This window comes from Bos grunniens, chromosome 1 (assembly GCF_055505025.1).
Source record: "Bos grunniens cultivar Pamir isolate PY7600 chromosome 1, Bosgru_T2T1.0, whole genome shotgun sequence".
NCBI lineage: Eukaryota > Metazoa > Chordata > Mammalia > Artiodactyla > Bovidae > Bos > Bos grunniens.
In genome coordinates this window covers 14438712-14457968 of record NC_141165.1, presented here as the reverse complement: position 1 = coordinate 14457968, position 19257 = coordinate 14438712, and the positions used below count along the sequence as shown (strand labels likewise).

Sequence of the window (19257 nt, the reverse complement as noted above, 5' to 3'; positions counted from 1 at the left end):
TATTGATCATTTACTGTATGGATAAAAATGGAGTGTCATTTAGTTTTCTACCATCTTGTGTGGTAATTCTCTCAAAGCAGTTAGCAGTGTTATTAGCAACTGTATTCAAACTGTGATGCTGGAGATGACTCTTGAGTGTCCCTTGCACTCAAGGAGATTCTAAAGGAAATCAGTCCTGAATATTCATTGGAAGGACTGATGCTGAAGCTGAAGCACCAATCCTTTGGCCACCTGATGCAAAGAGCTGACTCACTGAAAAAGACCCTGACGCTGCGAAAGGTTGAGGGCAGGAGAAGAGGGCAGCAGAGGATGAGATGGATAGATAGCATCACTGACTCAATACACAAGAATTTCAGCAAACTCTGGGAGACAGTGATGGACAGGAAAGCCTGGTGTGCTATAGTTCATGGGGTTGCAAAGAGTCAGACACAACTGAACAACAACAATAAATCCATTATCCATTACCATAATACATAACAAACACAAAATTGGACGGCCTACAACAATAAGCATTTATTTAGGTCATGATTCTGTAGGTTCGCCATTTGGGCTGCCCTTTGTTGGGAGATTATTCTGGTGTTTACACCTTGGTTCATGTGTCTGTGGCCTGCCTCCTGGTCGGAAGACAGAACTAGGTTGTCTAGGATGGCCTGGGTGGCTCATCTCTACTCTACCTGGCCTCTTATCCACCAGAAGAACACTGGGGCTTTCTATGCGGCAGGTCCAATGGAGAAAAGGCCCATAAAGCCTCACAAGGCCCAGAGCTGAAGCTGCCACACTGTTACTTCTGATATTCTGTTGGACAAAGCAAGTCACAAGGGCAGCAGGATCCAAGGGGTGGGAGGGATGAATCCCCGTCCTGAGGAGAGGGGCTGCAAAGCCACATCACAAGAGCCTGGACAGAGGGAAGAGTGGAGGACCAAGGCCAGTTGTCAGTCAAATCTGCCACAGTCCACTCTATGGCCTCAGTTGTCCACATGCCTGCAACTGAAGAAGTCTCATCTCCTCCCAAGATCCCCCAAGGTCTCATCTGGGTCCCAGCACTAGGTTTAAAGTCCAGGGTATCGTGATCTATACTAGGTCAGATGCTGGTCCTTAGGTGTGGCTCCTCTTGGTCCAGAGACCTGCAGACTACAGACAGGAGTGGTCTGTCCCACATGCCCAAAATATAGCAGCAAAAGGAGGAAGGCTAACCAGGATAAATGCTTCCATTTGACAAGGGGAGGAAAGGGATGCACAGAGCAATCGCTGGTCCGCAGCAGTTCTGAAATCACCAGGGAAATGACCACAGGGCACACAGGGACAGGAAGTGTTCCCTGAGTCAGCAAGTTCCACTTACTGGGAGTGTTCCCCAAGCTGTAACCCAACAAGACTTTCGTATCTGCCCTCCTGGATATCCCTCCTTTTCCAGCATCTTTTTGGTCACTTTGGAAAATGTGCCCTTTGAGCAGCTGTCTTAAACTATGCCTGCCTTTAGCACGTTGGGAGTCCAGAGGCCTTTTTCCCCTTTAAACTGTCCACTTCCCTTAGGCCAGCAGGTGGTGCTTTGTTCCAATGAAAGTGTAAGTTGCTCAGTCGTGTTCCACTCTGCGATCCCATGTACTGTACAGTCCATGGAATTCTCCAGGCCTGAATACTGGAGTGGGTAGCCTTGCCCTTCTCCAGAGGATCTTCCCAACCCAGGGATCAAATCCAGGTCTCCCGCATCACAGGCAGATTCTTTACCAGCTGAGCCACAAGGGAAGCCCAAGAATACTGGAGTGGGTAGCCTGTCCCTTCTCCAATGGATCTTCCCATCCCAGGAATTGAACCAGGGTCTCCTGCATTGCAGACAGATTCTTTACCAAGCTATTCCATCTTCTTCAGTTGCTCAGTCATGTCCAATTCTTTGCGACCTCATGGAGTGTAGCCCACCAGGCTCCGTCCATGGGATTCTCCAGGCAAGAATACTGGAGTGGGCTGCCATTTCCACTCCCTAAAAAGTGGGTTGCCATTTCCACTCCCCATTGCTGGGGATGTCAGCAACGGGGCTGAATAAAGTATCTTTCATCGTGTCCCCCAGCTCAACAACAAAAATTTAGTATCCATTCAGAGACAAATCCATTCAGGACTTCCCTGGTGGCTCAGACGGTAAAGCGTCTGTCTACAATGTGGGAGACCTGGGTTCGATCCCTGGGTCGGGAAGATTCCCTGGAGAAGTAAATGGCAACCCACTCCAGTACTCTTGCCTGGAAAATCCCATGGACGGAGGAGCTTGATGCAGGCTACTGTCCATGGGGTCGCAAAGAGTCAGGCATGACTGAGCAACTTCACTTTTAGAGACAAAAGTGCTGTTGTAAAAACTGGGATCCAGTACTATATGCCATGGAACCAGGCAAGTCTTGTCCACCCAGGTCTCAGGTAATAGACATTCAGACCTGTCGCAGCTATGGTATCTGCAGTAGCCTGTGGCCTCTTGACCATGGTCTGGGAGCCATGGAAAACAGTCTTGAATAATCACCCATGAAAAACAGCTTTGTAGGACTCCAGGTTTCCAGTGCATGAGTTCCGGCACATAATTAGAGTGAATAAATGTATGTTTCGAAGACATGGACAAGATAACAGAAGCAGTTTGACATGACCTGCATCACTCCTTCCCTAAGGCAGCACGCTGAGAGAACATCTCAGCCCACAAGGTCACAAAGGAAAGTGACAAGATACAAAGAAGATCATTACATGATTATAAAGGGGTCAGTTCATCAAGAAGATACAACACAAACACATGTTATAGATATAGGTAGAAATAAAGATATAATTTGGATCCATCCAGTATTGGAGCATCTAAGTATATTAAGCAAATATTAACAGATCTGAAGGGAGAAGTGGACAGCAATACAATAACAATAGAGAACTTCAATACCCCGTTTCAACAATGGATAAGGTGATCCAGACAGAAAACAAATAAATAAACATAGGTCTTGAAATATACTTTAGACCAGATGAACCTAATACATATACACAGAACATTCCATCCAAGGAAGAAGCTCCTTGACATTGGTCTGGGAAGGGATTAACTGGCTCATACCAAAAGCACAGGCAATTAAAAAAAAAAAGGCAAGTCAAACCACATCAAACTAAAACACGTCTTCACAGCAAAGAAACAATCAACAAAAGGAAAAGGTAACTAACTGAATGGGACAAAATATTTGCAAATCATACATCTGATAAGGGGTTAATATCCAAAATATATAAAGAATTCATACAACTCAATAGCAGGAGAAAAATCCGGTTAAAAGATGCTCAAAAGACCCAAAAAGACATTTTTCCAAGGAAGATATTCAAAAGGCGAACAGGTACACCAAAAGGTGCTCAGCGTCATAATCACCAGGGAAATGCAAATCACAACCACAGTGAGACAGCACCTCACACCTGGTAAAATGGCTAATATCAAGAAGAAAAGAAAGAACAAATGCTGTTGACGATGTGGACAAAAGGGAACCCCTGTACACTGTTGGTGGGAACATAATAAACTGGCACAGTTCCTCAAAGAATAAAAAGCAGAACTGTCACAGGACCCAGCCATCCCACTTCTGCAAATAAACCCAAAGGAAATGAAATCACTGTGTTGAAGAAATGACTGCATCCTCCTACTCAATGCAGCAATAATCTTACAATAATCTTACAATCTTACAATAATCTTCCCCTGTGACTCAGATGGAAATGAGTCTGCCCGCAATGTGGGAGACCCGGGTTCGATCCCTGGGTTGGGAAGATCCCTTGGAAGAGGAAATGGCAACCCACTCCAGTATTCTTGCCTGGAGAATTCCATGGGCAGAGGAGCCTGGTATTGCAAGGCCTAGGGTTGCAAAGAGTCGGACTCTGAGCTTGCACGCACTTTAACTTCAACTTTTCTTATTTTCTTTTCTCTTTATATAAAAGCTTTTCAATTTACTTTTCCTGTTTGCTGAGCAGCCTGCTTTTTAAAAATTCTTTTACTAAAAAGAAAATTATCAGACTTCCCTGGTGTTAACAGTGGATAAGAATATGCCTGCCAATGCAGAGGACACAGGATCGATCCCTGGTACAGGAGGATCCCACATGCTGCAGAGCAACCAAGGCCACGTGCCGTTACTACTGAGCCTGCGCTCCAGAGCCCACGAGCCACAACTACCGAGCCCACAAGCCGCAGCTCCTGAAGCCTGTGTGCCTCGAGCCTGTGCTCTGCAACAAAGGAAACCACTGCAAAGAGAGGCCCCCACACACAACCAGAGAGTAACCCCCACTTTCTACAACAAGAGAAAGCCCACGCGCAGCAACGAAGAACCAGCAGAACCAAAAAATAAATAAAATAAGAAAATTATCTTACTTAGTAAGGAATATTATGTGTGATTATTGTAAACAATAGTTTCAAATGACAGTTATTATAAACACACTACTATATATAAAACAGATAAGCAACAAGGACCTACTGTGTAACACAGGGAACTATATTCAATATTTTGTATTAACCTGTACGGGAAAAGCATCTGAAAAAGAATATACCTATATTATCATAATGTACATACACATTAAGCTGAATCACTTTGCTGCATACCTGAAACTAACACAACACTGTAAATCAAGTCTACTCCAATCAAAGTAAATAAATAAGAAAAACTACACAGCTACTGAAAGCTTTTTCAAAATAATCTTCATCTAAGACACATAATTCAATTGTATTTATTTACATAGGATAATGCATATTTCCTTTACCATAATGGAAAAGAATATTTTTAAAAGAATATATATATATCTGAATCACTTTGCTGTATAATGGGAACTAACACCATTGTAAATCAACTACACTTCAGTTTAAAAAATTATATTACCTTTGGGGCTTACCAAGCATCTATGTCTAAACTCAGAATGTAGAGTGAGGTCATGCATGCAGAAGGTGTGATAGCTGAGTGTTTTTATTTTCCTCTTTGGCCCAAACACCTTTTTGAGTTCAGGACCCATCACTAGTCCAAGTGATGTTCCAGTTATTTAGTTTATCTTAAGAAGTTTTAAAACAAAACAAAACTGCAGTTGATGAGTTGGGGTCATCAGCCGAAGTGGAGGTACATTGAGGGTAACCATGAGAGGAAGTGACCCAGTGATTAGGGGGTGGGGTGGGCATGTTGATGGTTTTTAAGATGGGTGGGTGGGATTTCTAGTAGTTTAGAAATGAATGTATGTGATTAATTAAGGAATATTGACAAACACAATTTTTGAGGTTTTGCCTAAAAATGCTGGGTCAGCACTTGCTAGAGCTTCAGGCAGAGGTGACTGGTGCCTGCAGAAAGACTCTGGGTAGAGAATTAACAGTTGAGCAAGAGCCCCCACTGTCAGCAAAATCTAGTCTACAGTTTTCCAGCTGACCTTTAAATAGGATTAATCCCATCTTCACAAATCCCTGTGAAACCACTGGTGCTTTCTCTGGCTTCCGCTTGATTTTTCTATTTGCCTCTTGCACTCGATCCTGCGGTTTCTGTTCCTTTTGGCCAAATGTAGCAGCCTCCTCACTTGATTGCAGCAGCTTCCAATGAGGCCCTGCTGTCCCCAGGCTTAGGCACTGGTGCCCACTACAAATCATCACTTGACATCGACCTCTACACAGATAAAGTCACGGGCCACAATACCCCCTGAAAGTAGTTCAGGGTGCAGATCAGGAATAAGGCACTCTGTGCTCCAGGAAAAACTGGCAGAACAGGCCTTCGGGTAGGTAGATATTTTCAGGAGAAGAATTTATGAGCCCAATTCTTCCATCTCCTTGTATCTAGAAAAGTGCTAGAATCATTAACAGTGACATCTGCCCCTAGCAGCGAGCCTCTGCTGAAATGTGTGAACTCCCTTCACTAAAACCATATGTAACACTGACCTCCCCCCACCTCTTCGGAGCACTTCCTCAGTTATCTGAGAGGCTGTCTCCCAGGCTACACTCATTTTCCCCAAATAAAGTTTAACTCCCAACTCTCATGTTGTACATTTTCATTTTCCAGTCGGCACTGATCTTACACACAGTTGCTATAGTCACCTTCACACACATAATCATATCACTTTTTTGAAAAACCATCAAGATGCACCCCCCAACTCACTGGGTCACTTCCTCGCACGGTTATCCTCAAAGTACCACCTCCTCAAGCCACTCTGGCTGATGACCCCACCTCGTTAACTGCAGGAGGTCTTTTTGCTTTCTTTGTTATTGAGTCTTAGGACTCCAGCAAGATGCCTGCTGTTGTCCTGTCCAACTCTTTTGCAACCCCACGGACTGTAGCCAGCCAGGCCCTCTGTCATGGGATTCTCCAGGCAAGAATACTGGACTAGGTTGCCATTTCCCAACCCAGGGACTGAACCCAGGTCTTCTGAGTCTCCGGCATTGGCAGGTGGATTCTTTACCACTAAGCCACTTGGAAACCAAGCCAGATGTCTGAGGACAGGAAGTGACACCCACAATGACCACTTTAGCGTCCCAGCACCCATCTCGAAGCGCGGTCGCGGTCAGCGGAAATCCTCCGCCAGTGATTGGCGGCTCCTCGGCGGAGCGTGCCCTCGAGCTGCTCCGCGGGGAACCTGGAGGCTGCGGTGATGCGCGCGCAGTTCCTCGGCGTTGGTGCGCGCGCAGCAGCCATTGTCGCACCCCCGCCCCTTCCCTGCCTGTGATTGGCGCCTTCATACGAAGGGGCGGGCCCTCAGGCGGCAGTGCTGGTACCGCGTCGCGTCAGTCTGGTGCGACCTCTGCCCGCCGGGAGGGTCGTCCTGTCTGCGCCCGAGTCACAGCCATGGCGGCCTCGCTTCTGCTGCGGCAAGGACGAGCCGGGGCGCTGAAGGTAAAGAGGGGCCAGACCGGCGGCCGGAAGCTCGCGGAGCGCCGGGAGACCGTGGAGGGCGGGGCAAGGACTGCGGCCCTGGCGGTCACCTCCAGCCGTCCGGGGATGCCGCTGACTCCGCTTCCGGAGTCGGGGGTTGGGACTGGGGTGGGGGTTCGGGAACCTGGCCAGGGGGCATCAGGAACCAGGCCTGGGAGCGACGAGGGTCCCGGCGACCCCGGCCACCGTCCCCTCTGGACCCCGATCCCCAGGAGCCTCCGGTGTGCAGCCAGGCCACGGACAGGTGTAGAGGCCGCAGGTGTCCCGCGCGGAGCCCTTCCAGAAGCCTTGAGGATAGTGTCACTAACTGTTATTTAACCCTAGAGGAAATGAGGAAACTTTCAAGAACTTGGTTGACCTGGTAACTAGGCAGTCACTAAGAAGCCAGCTTGGGTTACCTCATCTGTGAAATGAAAAGGAGAAAGAACTTTCTCCATCTGGACAAAGCTAAGTCCACTTCACTGTATTTAAAATTAAAAATGACTCTTATGACAAAAGCAATAACTATTGTAATCGTCGCAAAATACAGATAATGGAGGGGGCATCTGTTGTGAGAGAGGCCGCTATTTCCCTTTTCATATCTTGGCCCAGTTCATTTTTCAAGCTTTCGTGTATACGTATACACAGTGTCAGACTATTTTCGGGGACTCCAAAATCACAGCAGATGGTGACTGCAGCTATGAAATTAAAATGCTTACTCCTTGGAAGGAAAGTTGTGACCAACCTAGACAGCATATTAAAAAACAGAGACATTACTTTGTCAACAAAGGTCCGTCTAGTCAAGGCTATGGTTTTTCCAGTAGTCATGTATGGATGTGAGAGTTGGACTATAAAGAAAGCTGAGCGCCGAAGAATTGATGCTTTTGAACTGTGGTGTTGGAGAAGGCTCTTGAGAGTCCCTTGGACTGCAAGGAGATCCAACCAGTCCATTCTAAAGGACATCAGTCCTGGGTGTTCATTGGAAGGACTGATGCTGAAGCTGAAACTCCAATCCTTTGGCCACCTGATGCGAAGAGCTGACTCATTGAAAAAGACCCTGATGCTGGGAAAGATTGAAGGCAGGAGGAGAAGGGGACGACAGAGGATGAGATGGTTGGATGGCATCACTGACTCAATGGACATGGGTTTAGGTAGACTCCAGGAGTTGGTGATGGACAGGGAGCCCTGGCGTGCTGTGGTTCATGGGGTCTCAAAGAGTCAGACATGATTGACCGACTGAAGTGAACTGAACTGATGTCATAACCAGAAAAAGCAAAGGCTCACCTTCGTGTGGGTACTGTAGGTGCCTGTGTTCTGTGTCCAGCACATAGTAGGCTTAGTATATACTGAGTGAATGAACACTCTGTGACGTGTTCACTTACAGTATATGGTAGACAGTTTTGAAGCAACTATTTTTCATCTTCAGTAGCATTTTTAATGGCTAGATTGTGCTTCTGCTTTATATTCTAAACACAGGAAAACATTTTATGAAAAGAATAAAGTATTTTGTATATTGAAGGGTAATTGGAGACTACAAAAAATTCTGCTTAGGAGAAAGTCAATTTGGAAGAAATACTCGAATGTTAGTAGTGACTGTCCTTGAACTCAGGTGTTTTTTGTTCGCAGTTTTTTTGTATTTTCCAAACTTTCCATAATATATGTAGATGCTGAAAATTATAATAACCATTAGAAATATGCCATATGAATTCACAGCATTTATATGTCATAATAATACATAGTATTCATGCCGTAATAGAGTTTATAAATGCTGTTACTCTAAAATTTATGTTGTTGTGCCATTCTTTTGTCAGACTGTGCTTCTGGAAGCAGGCGTGTTTCGAGGAGTTGCTCCTGCAGTTTCTCTCTCTGCAGAATCAGGAAAGAATGAAAAGGGATTACCACCGAACCCCAAGAAGCAGAGCCCACCAAAGAGTAAGGTTTTCATGGTCGTCATAAGTGAGAGAGAAGGCAGAGTGAATAAGTCAGCTTCCTAGGCATTAGAAAGAATTTTCTAGCTACATAATTTGATGCTTCATTTTTAAAGAGTGTCTAGATTACAATCAGACAGAAGATGTGTGACTAGTTTTAGACCAAACATGGCAGTAACATCATAGTCTTTGACTGAGTGTGTAGCCCTGAACTGGTTCTCTGTATTTTCTAAACGTCAGACTCCACGGGTAGCAGTGGGATGCAGAGTATGCAGGCTTTGTGGTATTTGATGGCCGTGCTCACGTGCTCCTGTGGGGTGGCTGTGACCCCCAGCCTGTTTTTCCTCCCTGACTGACTTTTTTCCGTGTCTCTGAAAGTCGTCAGTGGTCTCCCAGGCTTTGCTTGGTCATAGCCAGGGACTGCAGGTGTCTTTTTATGACTGTGGAAAGGGAGTTAGGAGTAGGCTCCAATTCCATCAAGACGCCCTTAACGAAGTGTGCTTATCTGCTTGTAGCCCTTTCCGTAGCCATTTTGACTTTACCGCCAGTTTTGACTGTTTCCCCGAATCCAGTGTAGTGCGTGCTCATGGGGGGCAATAGGAAGTGAAGCATTGTTGTTGTTCGGTTACTCACTCGAGTCCGACTCTCTGCGACCCCATGGACTGCAGCATACCAGGCTTCCCTGTCCTCCTCTGTCTCCTGGAGTTTGCTCAAACACCTCCATTGAGTCAGTGATGCCATCCAACCATCTCATCGTCTGCCACCCCCTTCTCCTCCTGCCCTCAGTCTTTCCCAGCATCAGGGTCTTTTCCAGTGAGTCGGCTCTTCACATCAGGTGGCCAAAATACTGGCGCTTCAACTTCAGCATCAGTCCTTCCAATGAATAGTCAGGGTTGATTTCCCTCAGGATTGACTGGCTTGATCCTTGCTATCCAGGGGACTATTTAAGAGGCCCATTGCGTTTAGTCTTAACTGATGAAACCTCAGTTAACTCTTAGTATACATATACAATGTACAGTCTCTTTGTAAATCTTTGACTATGTGGAGTTTAGAATGATAGTTTGAGTTTGTCTTATTTTCATCAAAATATTATTTCCTTAGTTTGAGTGTTTGAAAGTGTGTAGATGCTATTGTCCCCTCTTCATCTGCACACAAAAACACAGGTAGGTTATAAAATATTGGCGTGTTGTTGAGAGAGCCTTCAGCTGCCTTTCACATGCCATCCATCTTGGCTAAGGACACATACCCTCCCTCTGTGTCTGCGTGCTCATCTACTGGAGGCCCAAATTCAACAGGAAGATTGTTGTTTGCTGTCCTGCACCTGCCACGTTTTTAAAGCCCATGTTCTTTTTCAATTTTCATCTACACATTTTAAAATATCCATCTTAAACGTAGGGCTTCCCTGGTGGCTCAGTGGTAAAGAATCGGCCTGCAATGCAGGAGATGCGGGTTTGACTGTGGAGTCAATCCCTGGGTCAGGAAGGCCCCCTGGAGACAGAAATGGCAGCCCACTCCAGCATTCTTGCCTGGGAATCCCATGGACAGAGGAGCCTGGAGGGCCACAGTCCATGGAGCCAGGAGTTGGACGTGACTTAGCGACTACACAGCAACAGTCTTCAACATGAAGCCTCTTTTCCCCACAGATCCCCTTTTGTAGAAATGTGCTTCTGTATGTGAATAGAAATGGAATGCTTCATCTTGTGATGGTTTTGGGTGCGGTTGTGAGAAAGGCATACCGAGCTGGGGGTTGGCCTTGGGCTCATGTAGCTCCTGCCTCTGGCCACGGCAAGCGCTGCAGGCCTCTGAGTCCCTCCGTGCTGAGCAGGGTCAGCGGGCCAGTCTTGCTAGGTCAGTGTGAGACTGATGACCTGTGTGATGTGTGTGTGCGGTCAGGTGGGAAGACAGCTTTTGGAGCTGTGCTGTCTTTAATGCTCTTTACACTTGTATTTCAGAACTTAAAAAGTAATTCCAATCCCTGCATGAAGGAAAAGAAATGCTGCTTCTAAGTCAGCGTGTGCAGTCCTCAGTCTTTCTCCTGAGGTGTCAGGGATCGGTGACTCGAGATACGGAAGGGCCTTGGCCCACCAGAGGCACACGGCTAGGTCGAAGCCTGTACACTGGGCCAGCTTTGGAAACTCGTGCGGGGCTTGCTGCGGTGCTGACGGCGTCCTGAGCGCTCAGCCTTGGGGTCACGTCTAGTCCAGGGTCTGTGTCCAGGGTAAACACACCCTGCTCTCTCTCACCTGGGACACCAGCCCTTCGGAGCACAGGCTTCCTTCCTGGGAGACCAGCCAGCATGGTGGACACAGACATCAGAACCTGGGGTCTGCCCGTGGATGCTCCCATGCATAACCACCGGGGTCGCCAGCTTCAATGTTCTGGTAAATTCCATCTCTAGGCTGAATTTGGCAACAACAGTAATAGACCATCAACTGAATAACTTCTGTGTCACCTTTTAAAGAATCTGTTGAGAAGCCAAAGTTAATTCCCTGCTTCAAGTCCCTATTTCAGTCTGAAAAGGGAGGAATCTGGAAGTGGGGATTTGGTATGCTTAATTCTGACCAGCATTGCTGGTGCTGTTTAAGTGCTCCATGTGTTCCTCCTGGTCTTCAGCCCTGTGAATAGGCACTACCAACATCCCCGTGTTATAGATGAGAAAGTGGTGGGGAGAGACTCCTGAGCCACCGAGGGTCACACCGTGTCAGTAGTGGAGCCTGATTTGAGCCCCAGCAGTAAGATCCCCGGTCTATATTTATAAGCAGTATGTTGTCTTGTCTGTGGAAAAAAATCAATTCTTGTGTATTCATTAAAGCCAAAAAAAAAAGCCCTTTACTATTTTCTTTAATAGTAAAAATCATGTGAAAAGAAGTTTTCGTTACCATATAACAAAAAACTGTTTCGCATCCTGTTGCAATGTACCTTTGTTTCTGAAATTAGTTTTGTGACCCACTGACAAGATGTGGAGCGGCTCATCTCGTCTGTGTGGAACACCTGAGTCACCTTCGTTTTCAGTTAGGGTGCTGCGAAAAAGCTGAAAGTCGAGCCCTCCCCTGTTGTTCAATGAGAAAAGATACCGAGGAGATTCAAGTGGAGAGGAGACGCAGAAGCCGTAGGAGAGTGCTGTCTCTGCGCTGTGACTTGTGTCTGTAGACCTTTATTTATTGGGGCTGTGACAGTCTCTGAGGATTAGAACCCGTCCCCAAAAGTCCACCTCTCGTGCTGGGAGGGGTGGCTCTGGGACTGGTCTTATTTTAGGTGCTTTGTGTCTTGCATATTTGTCTTTCAAGGAAAGTCACACTCAAACAAGAACACAGTCAGAGTATGCAGGTATCCGCCTCTAGAAACGCAAGAGGTTCATGAAAACGAGCAGGTAAAGTCATGCTTATGTTCAGAGCGAGCCCACTGTTCTGCACACACGGCTCTGTCTCCAGGCGCCAGGATCCCACACTGCTGAGAGCAGACGTGGTGTCCCCGCCGGCACTGGACAGGGGTCACTGGTGGCAGCTGTAGTCATCGAAGCAGGCTTCCCTCCTAGTCACAGAGGATGCTGGGCCTGCACTGCAGAGGGTCGGATGAAAGGCAGCTGTGTTACTGTGGTTTAGGCTATTGGCCTGTCTATGGGGTTCTGCCAGTAACTAAGCCTGAATAGAAGATATTTTAAAGCATTCTTATTTAATATGGTAGACTAAAGTTTCCTTTTTCAAACAAAATAAACTATTTCATCTGAGATTTTCTTTTTTGCTTTCAATAGGTGATAAGTCTAATGTTTTAATAACTTACTTACATTAAAAAAAATCTTCATAATAAATTTTGAAAGAGTGAGGTATTATAATTAGTAGCCTATCTAAAATAAGCCTCATTAGAAGTTAATTTTTCACACTTGGAAAATGCATGCTCAGCATAAAAGTGGATCAGTGATAGAGGTGAGCAGGCTAGCAGGGTTTGGAGGCCAGTGTATGTTACACATGCCTTGTCAGAGCCTTTGTGTTGTTTCAGGTATGGTTTAGAAAGACAGAATGAGAGAGTTCGAGTGCATGTGCATGCATTTACCTTGATTTTATGTTTAATGTGATCCTGGGGCTCTGTGCTTGTTCTGTTCCTGCAGTCAGAATGCAGATTCTGGGATGGTGCATGGCTGCAGATTCAGACAGGGCATGGAGGGGTTTAAACTCACCCGTGGCTCTGGCTGTTCAGTTGTATCCTCTTACACTCCCCATTGACTTCTCTCTGGCCCATTTCTGATTATTTCTCAGTTTTCTTTGATCGTTTTCTGTCATTCTGATGTATATATATGCATATACGTATGTATGTGTATATGTGTGTATGTGTATATATGTGTGTCTGTGTGTATGTATATATACGTATATATATACTCTGTGTATGTGTGTGTGTGTATATATAGTCCCTGATCTCAGAAAACAATTAAGAGATTTTTTTTGGATACCAGTAAAATGGTAAAGTTAGAAATACATTTTTTTCCACTTTAAAGAAGTGGTATACTTTTTAGTATAAAATAGTCTAGACTTGAAAAATAAATGCATTTAGAGTTTGCTCATCTGTGACATATTTTTTTTAATTTTGCTTTAGACTTGAAAAGTAATTTTAATTTGTAAAAACTTGTTCTGTATTTTTCTTCTTATCTGTATGGTTAAAAAAGATTTATCACCAGAGACAATTGAGTGAAAATAGAACTAATGAATGTTCTGTGGGGTTTCGTTTTCTCTCCTAGCTGACTCTACAACATCTAAGACTTACAGTACCACTTACTGTAACAGTTTAAGACTCACTGTTTCTAATGACACATCTGACACTAAGTTATTTTAGACTTTTTTGGTCTTGAAACAGTTTTGCTTGGCAGAAGAAACCCCTGAAGCACGTGATTTTGTAGGATTCTTGTTCCTCTCAGGGCACCTTCGTTTGACTTTGGGGATCCCCTGCCTCCCATCCCCCACTCTTAAACTCATGCATGTGCTTCCCCAGACCCAAACCAGACTCTCTTCTCTACTTTTGCTTTGTTCTTTTGTTTAAAAGGTCAAGTTCATGCAATATGGGTCATTTTTAAAATATTTGAGAGGCATCAATGTCTTTAGGGATTTGAGAAATCAGGCATTTCTAAAACTTCATCATCTGAAAATATCTTTATAATTTATCTTAAATTGAGATGAAATAGTAGTTTAAAAAATAATTATTATCAGGAAGCTCTCACTGTGAAAAATGGAGATAAGATTGTTACTACTTCTATTGTTTAAAAAAATCCCATCTTAAAAAAATCTTCAGCTATCAAGAAAGACATCTGCGATTTTTTTTTTAATTGTTCTTCTGTGTGGCTTGGCTTTCCCTTAAAAGTAGATTTCCATGGAGCAGTTCATAAGATGATGATGTTGAAGATACTGTCAGTAACAAGGTGATATGTAATGAAATGTCTGTGACCTTGATGAATTCACACTGTTTTACTCAATATTAAAAATAATATTCCTCTTTATGCCATTTCCTAGATGTAGTGGAACCAAAGGAGAGGGGCCAGCAGCTCGCCCCCCCAACAGCAGATGCGGTGTCCAAAACCTTATCTGCACCCACTTCCTCCCCATCAGTTGTGAGCCAAAGCAGGACGCTAGCGAGCCCTAACCCCGATGCCAGTGTGCTGCACACAGACCAAGGGCTTCCGAAGCTTTTGTCAAGAAAGACTTTGGTAGAGTTTCCTCAGAAAGTCGTGTCTCCATTCAGAAAACAGGGTTCAGATTCAGAAGCAGCCCAGTGGGGCAGGAGAGGGACGGATGATTCTTCTTCATCTTCATCTTCATCCAGCTCCTCCGATTCAGAGTCTGACGAGGAGGGCGACCGCTCAGGAGCAGGTCCTCAGGTGAAGAGCAAACGCAGGGTAGGGTCTCCCGTAGCAGAGGCCTCACGTTCCTCTGCAGATAGAACCTCCAAAACTGAGATATCAGCCAAAGAAAAGACAGTGTCACAGCAGCCACACCTGGACCTCACCCCTGCAGGGAGGCCCCGCAAGGCAGAGAAAAAAGGGGCCTCCAGTCAGCACCTGGAGGACAGAAAGGGCACCAAACCCAAAACCGCAGTGCCCAAGTCACAAGCCACGGAGGAGTCTATGAAGCAAAATGTAAAGGAGAAACAATCGCAGAAGATATCTAGATCAAACAAAATAGACAAAGAAAGCCAAAAGCCACTTGAAGTTAAAAAAGTCTTGTCTGACCGTACACCGTGGGGATTGTCCACACATCCTGCTGGCGGTCCGGCGCCCACCCCATCAACAGGAACCAGAGCCGGGGGGCAGCCTCCAGCCCCTCCTCCTGAGGCCAGAGGGAGCCTTTTGGAGAAACAAGTACCAGAAGCAGATGGGGAGCTGGCTCTTCCCCTGTTCAAAACAGAAAAATTGGAAAAGCAGGCAGCAGAAGGAATCTTAAAGGCTGAGGAAGAGATTTTGGAAGATCAGCTACCCATGCAAAATTTGAAGCCAGCCCCTGTTCAGAATAAAGATGTTCTGGACGAAAAGCCCGCAGTCCTGAAGCTTGAGGAAAAGGGCGGGATCGTGGAGGACCCGGCCGCTCAAGTGGAAGGCCAGGACCACGCACAGGGTACACCTTGCCTTGGGGTTCAGCGCTCTTTCTGTCCTTTGGGTGGGGAGGTCAGGCTCTGAAGAACGGTGCGATGAAAAGAAGTGTCGAGCTCCATCAGGTTCCCCAGTAGGCCTGTGGCCTGTAGCACCTTCTCAGATAAGCTGGGGGGTGTATGTTAATTATGGGTAGAAATTCCTGAAACATTTCAGATTTATTTCACAATGAGAAAGTTTGCCCTTGGCGCTTCTGAGTGTTTCTTAACCGGTAGAACAGGCAGTTGAACATCTTCATTCTTAACTTTGGAGGGTGTTGAACCTGCAGGACACCTCATTGAGTGAGGCGTGGTGGGAGGGTTCTGTTAAACTTCCCAGGTGAGCTGAACAGGCCTTTGTGTTTAACATCTTTATGCCTAAGGGAAAAAAAAGCTCACTTTAGGGATTGAAGCTGGACCTTAAGGCAGCCCTGAACTACCAGAGTCTAGTTTACCCTGGACGTGTCCTCTGATACACCTGGAGAGCACAGCAGGCTGCTTTGTTTTTCTGTACTGAGTTTTTATGAAGGGCTTTTTTGCTCCTCTCAATTTTTAAGGGAAACTGTTTATTCCTCTTATTTTACCACTTTCTTATGCATCGAACTTCATAAAATGCAGTGTGCTTTAGGGGGACCACAGCAAAATGGGAAAGCAGGTGTCCAGTCTCAGGATCTGGCTCTTGAAATGCACCCATCGCTAACAGAGCCCGCTTCTTCCTGTTTGTCAGGCTAGTGTACGTTACCTGTAACTGTTGTGTCGCCTCACTCTGTTACACTATTGTGTGTTTCTTCCTCCCCTTCCTCCCTCTTTCATGAACACACGAAGTGCAACCAGCGCCTGCCAGCCTCCTCCTGACCCCAAAACTGCTTTCCTGCTGCTGCTGTAGTCACTCTGCTCTAGACTTGCCAAACCTTCAGGGTAACACAGAATTGGGAGTTTTCAGATTACAGATCTTTTTGAAAACAATTTGACTAATTTTTGATGATTGTGTTATTTTTCCAACATTCTCTTTGCCCTTTGGAGGCTGAAGACGCTGCCCGGAGTGCAGCTGACTTTCAGGGCAGTGTCTGCAGGGGGTGAGCTGTAGCTCACCCAACCCAGCCACCGGGCTCCTGTCCTGCCGGGGGGTTCGATTCCCTTTGTCAGCCCCCCCCCCCCACACACACACGGACTGTGAGGACTCATCTGCCTGAGCTGTCCCCACGAGAAGAGACGGGAAAGAGATCAGTTCTCTAAATAAGACATCGTTTGTTTTAACACGACTAAGAAAATGAAAAACATTTTGGTATGAAAATGAGAACTTTGGTGTGAATTCAAATAGTGGGAAACTGCAGTTACTCTTGCAGCATGAGTAGCAGTGAACGGCGTCTGGAGAACAGTAGTTTCAGGCCCGTGAGACCCCGTCCAGCGTCAGCCATCACCCATACCCGCTCCCTAGTGCCATCCTCATGTCTCAGGGCACATCACAGGGAAGTAGGGTGTCTTTTGCTTCATCCACACACATGGTATTAAGATCAGCAATTGTGTAGGTGTGTGGGTTCTAATTCTTCTTTCTTCCACATAGAGAGAGAAGGCTAAGTACTTTTTAGTCTGAATCTAAAGTTTACCAACAACTTCTTTTTGAAGAAGTTAAACAACAACAGTTCCACATCTCATTTCCAGTTCCCCTTAACTGTGTTATCATTAAAAACAATGGACTTTATCTGATTTTCTTGTATTTGGAGACTTAGAAGTCTCACTTAGTTGCCACTTAAAATTTTTTCTTCTGTGAATGTTTTATTGCTGTTAGATTTTAATGGATCTGCTTTTTTCCTGCATCTTTAAATGACCTGCACATCCTTCCATAACTTCATGGCATTTTCAAAATTCTGAGAAGTCCAGGGTCTACACAAAGATGGAAAAGCATTATAAAAGCTATTCCACCTCCTACATGCTTAGTGTAAATTTTCATCGAGTTTCTTTCTTTTGCTTTTGAAGATACTGTTGCTTTCTGGGCTTTTCTAAGTAGACAGTGTATTTATTACATGTGGGATTTATGAAGAATGCTTGGTGTGTGAGAGAGAGAGAGAGAGCTGACCCATTCAGAAGCTCCCCACTTACACCGTGTTGTGTTTTCCCCACAGAGCCTGTGTCGGCCGCTCCCACAGAGCCGTTTGACAACACCACCTACAAGAACCTTCAGCATCATGACTACAGCACATACACCTTCTTAGACCTAAACCTGGACCTCTCCAAGTTCAGGATGCCCCAGCCCTCTTCAGGACGGGAGTCCCCCCGCCACTGAGAGCCCAGTTTAAAGATTACCCTTGCTGTGTCTGTCTGCATTCTTGCCTGCAGTCCTCTCGGCGGTCACAAGACCCAGCGTGTAGAATCCTAGCGAGTAGTGAATTAGCAGCACCCCTCTGATGGTTCAGTCTCCATGTGTTTAGAGACATCTGCTGCGGGGATTTCTCTCTAACGATAGAGTACGGCTCAGTGGACAGATCCGCGCAATTAGAGAATCGGAGGTGCCTTCCGTCTGTGTGGTTCCACTGTGCTGAGCCCCGGTCAGCTTGGTGTTCTCTGGTTCACCAGTGTGGAGTCGATGAGTGTAGCGGGCCTTCTGATAAGACCTAGTTCTTGATGAATCAGATATAGGAGTTGTCTACATTGTAACTAACTACTGCACTGCAGAGAAATTATAATAAATTATGGCATTTTATGATCAGACGGATCTGAATTCTTTTGTTCCGTTGGATTAGGTATGTGATGTAGACTTGGGGAGTTGCAGAGCGGTGGGATTACAGACAGGCGAAAGTGGTACACGAGGTCCAGCAGCTTTGTTCCGGGTGGCCCGGCAAAATAAGCTTATTTATCCACGGGGGGTTTCTGGGATGGCCCGGTGATTTCCCATCCCTCAGGGTAACGTTACCCAGGCCAGGGGGCGTGCAAGTGGGAGCAGGCTCTGTGTGTCCCTTGGTGTCTGTCCCTCTGTGTGTCCCCAGGCCCCGTGGGGACTCTGAGAAGTAACAGATCCAGCTGAGATCGTTGCTGAGAAAAGAGGCTGTGTCCGCCTGCCTGGGCCATGCGTCCCCCTGCAGCAGAACGCCTGTCCCCACACCGGGACGTTTCCTGGTTTGCCTGTTCTCATCCTTCCTTGCTTGCTTCTGTGCCCAAGCTTGTGGCCTTAGTTCATTTCAGTTCTGGTTCTTGGCCTCTAGTCAGTTTACAACAAATAGTACAGTGTGTTATAACTTCTGACTCACATTTCTATAATCCTGCTTTTCTTAAAATGAGTCCAAGTAAGGATACCGAGACTGAAAACATGGGGTTGAAAAGCTAGTATTGTGATGATCTGTCTCAGATTTCATTACCGCCCCGGAGGCTTAGCGACTCAACAAAGTTCTCTAATCACATTTTTCATTATAAGAGTACTAAGACCCATTACCAAAAGAAAGCAAATGGAACGTAGATTACCTGAAATCTCTGCTCACCTGACCATGGTTAACACAGAACAGGTTTCCCAGTGCTGCGACCACATGATGTACATACAGCTTTCTATCCTGGGTGGTTTTGTTTTTTTTTTCATTTAACAGCTTCTTACACTGTGGCCCGTGGAGCTCCTGTGATGTGTGGAGGCGTGTGAAGGGCCGGGGTCTCTGATGCCAGAGTGCACTTCCCTGGGCTGTTAGTACCACAGAGAGTTGTGAAAGGTTGCTGCTGAGCCATGAAAGACACTGGGATTCTTGGCCTCCAGAGGAGAGAAATTCAATCCGGGACCAGTGACGAGGCTTGATGGCTCAGCGTTTTTGTGTAATAAAGTTTTATTAAAATATAAAAGAGATATAGAGAAAGCTTCTGACATAGACATCAGAAGGGGCAGAAAGAGTGCCCTCCTG

The 19257-nt window shown here is 45.9% G+C and overlaps 1 protein-coding gene across 2 annotated transcripts; it reads left to right on the top strand.

Moving 5' to 3' along the window:
• Positions 1-6715: 6715 nt before the first annotated feature.
• On the top strand, positions 6716-18086 carry NDUFV3 (NADH:ubiquinone oxidoreductase subunit V3). 2 transcript variants are annotated; one of them, XM_086336846.1, is made up of 4 exons: positions 6716-6827; positions 8657-8777; positions 14269-15366; positions 17503-18086. In XM_086336846.1, exons 1-4 carry the CDS (start codon positions 6780-6782, stop codon positions 17661-17663), a joined length of 1428 nt encoding a protein of 475 aa, XP_086192972.1. In that variant the 5' UTR covers positions 6716-6779; the 3' UTR covers positions 17664-18086. The 2 variants fall into 2 exon arrangements, with proteins under 2 accessions (XP_086192972.1, XP_086193049.1); XM_086336923.1 differs by lacking the exon at positions 14269-15366.
• Positions 18087-19257: the final 1171 nt, after the last annotated feature.

Coding starts and splice junctions, on each gene's coding strand:
- NDUFV3 (XM_086336846.1), top strand. CDS start 6,780: ATGGCGGCCTCGCTTCTGCTGCGGCAAGGACGAGCCGGGGCGCTGAAG. Junction 8,778..14,268: donor GAAGCAGAGCCCACCAAAGA/GTAAGGTTTTCA, acceptor GCCATTTCCTAG/ATGTAGTGGAACCAAAGGAG. Junction 15,367..17,502: donor AGGCCAGGACCACGCACAGG/GTACACCTTGCC, acceptor TTTTCCCCACAG/AGCCTGTGTCGGCCGCTCCC.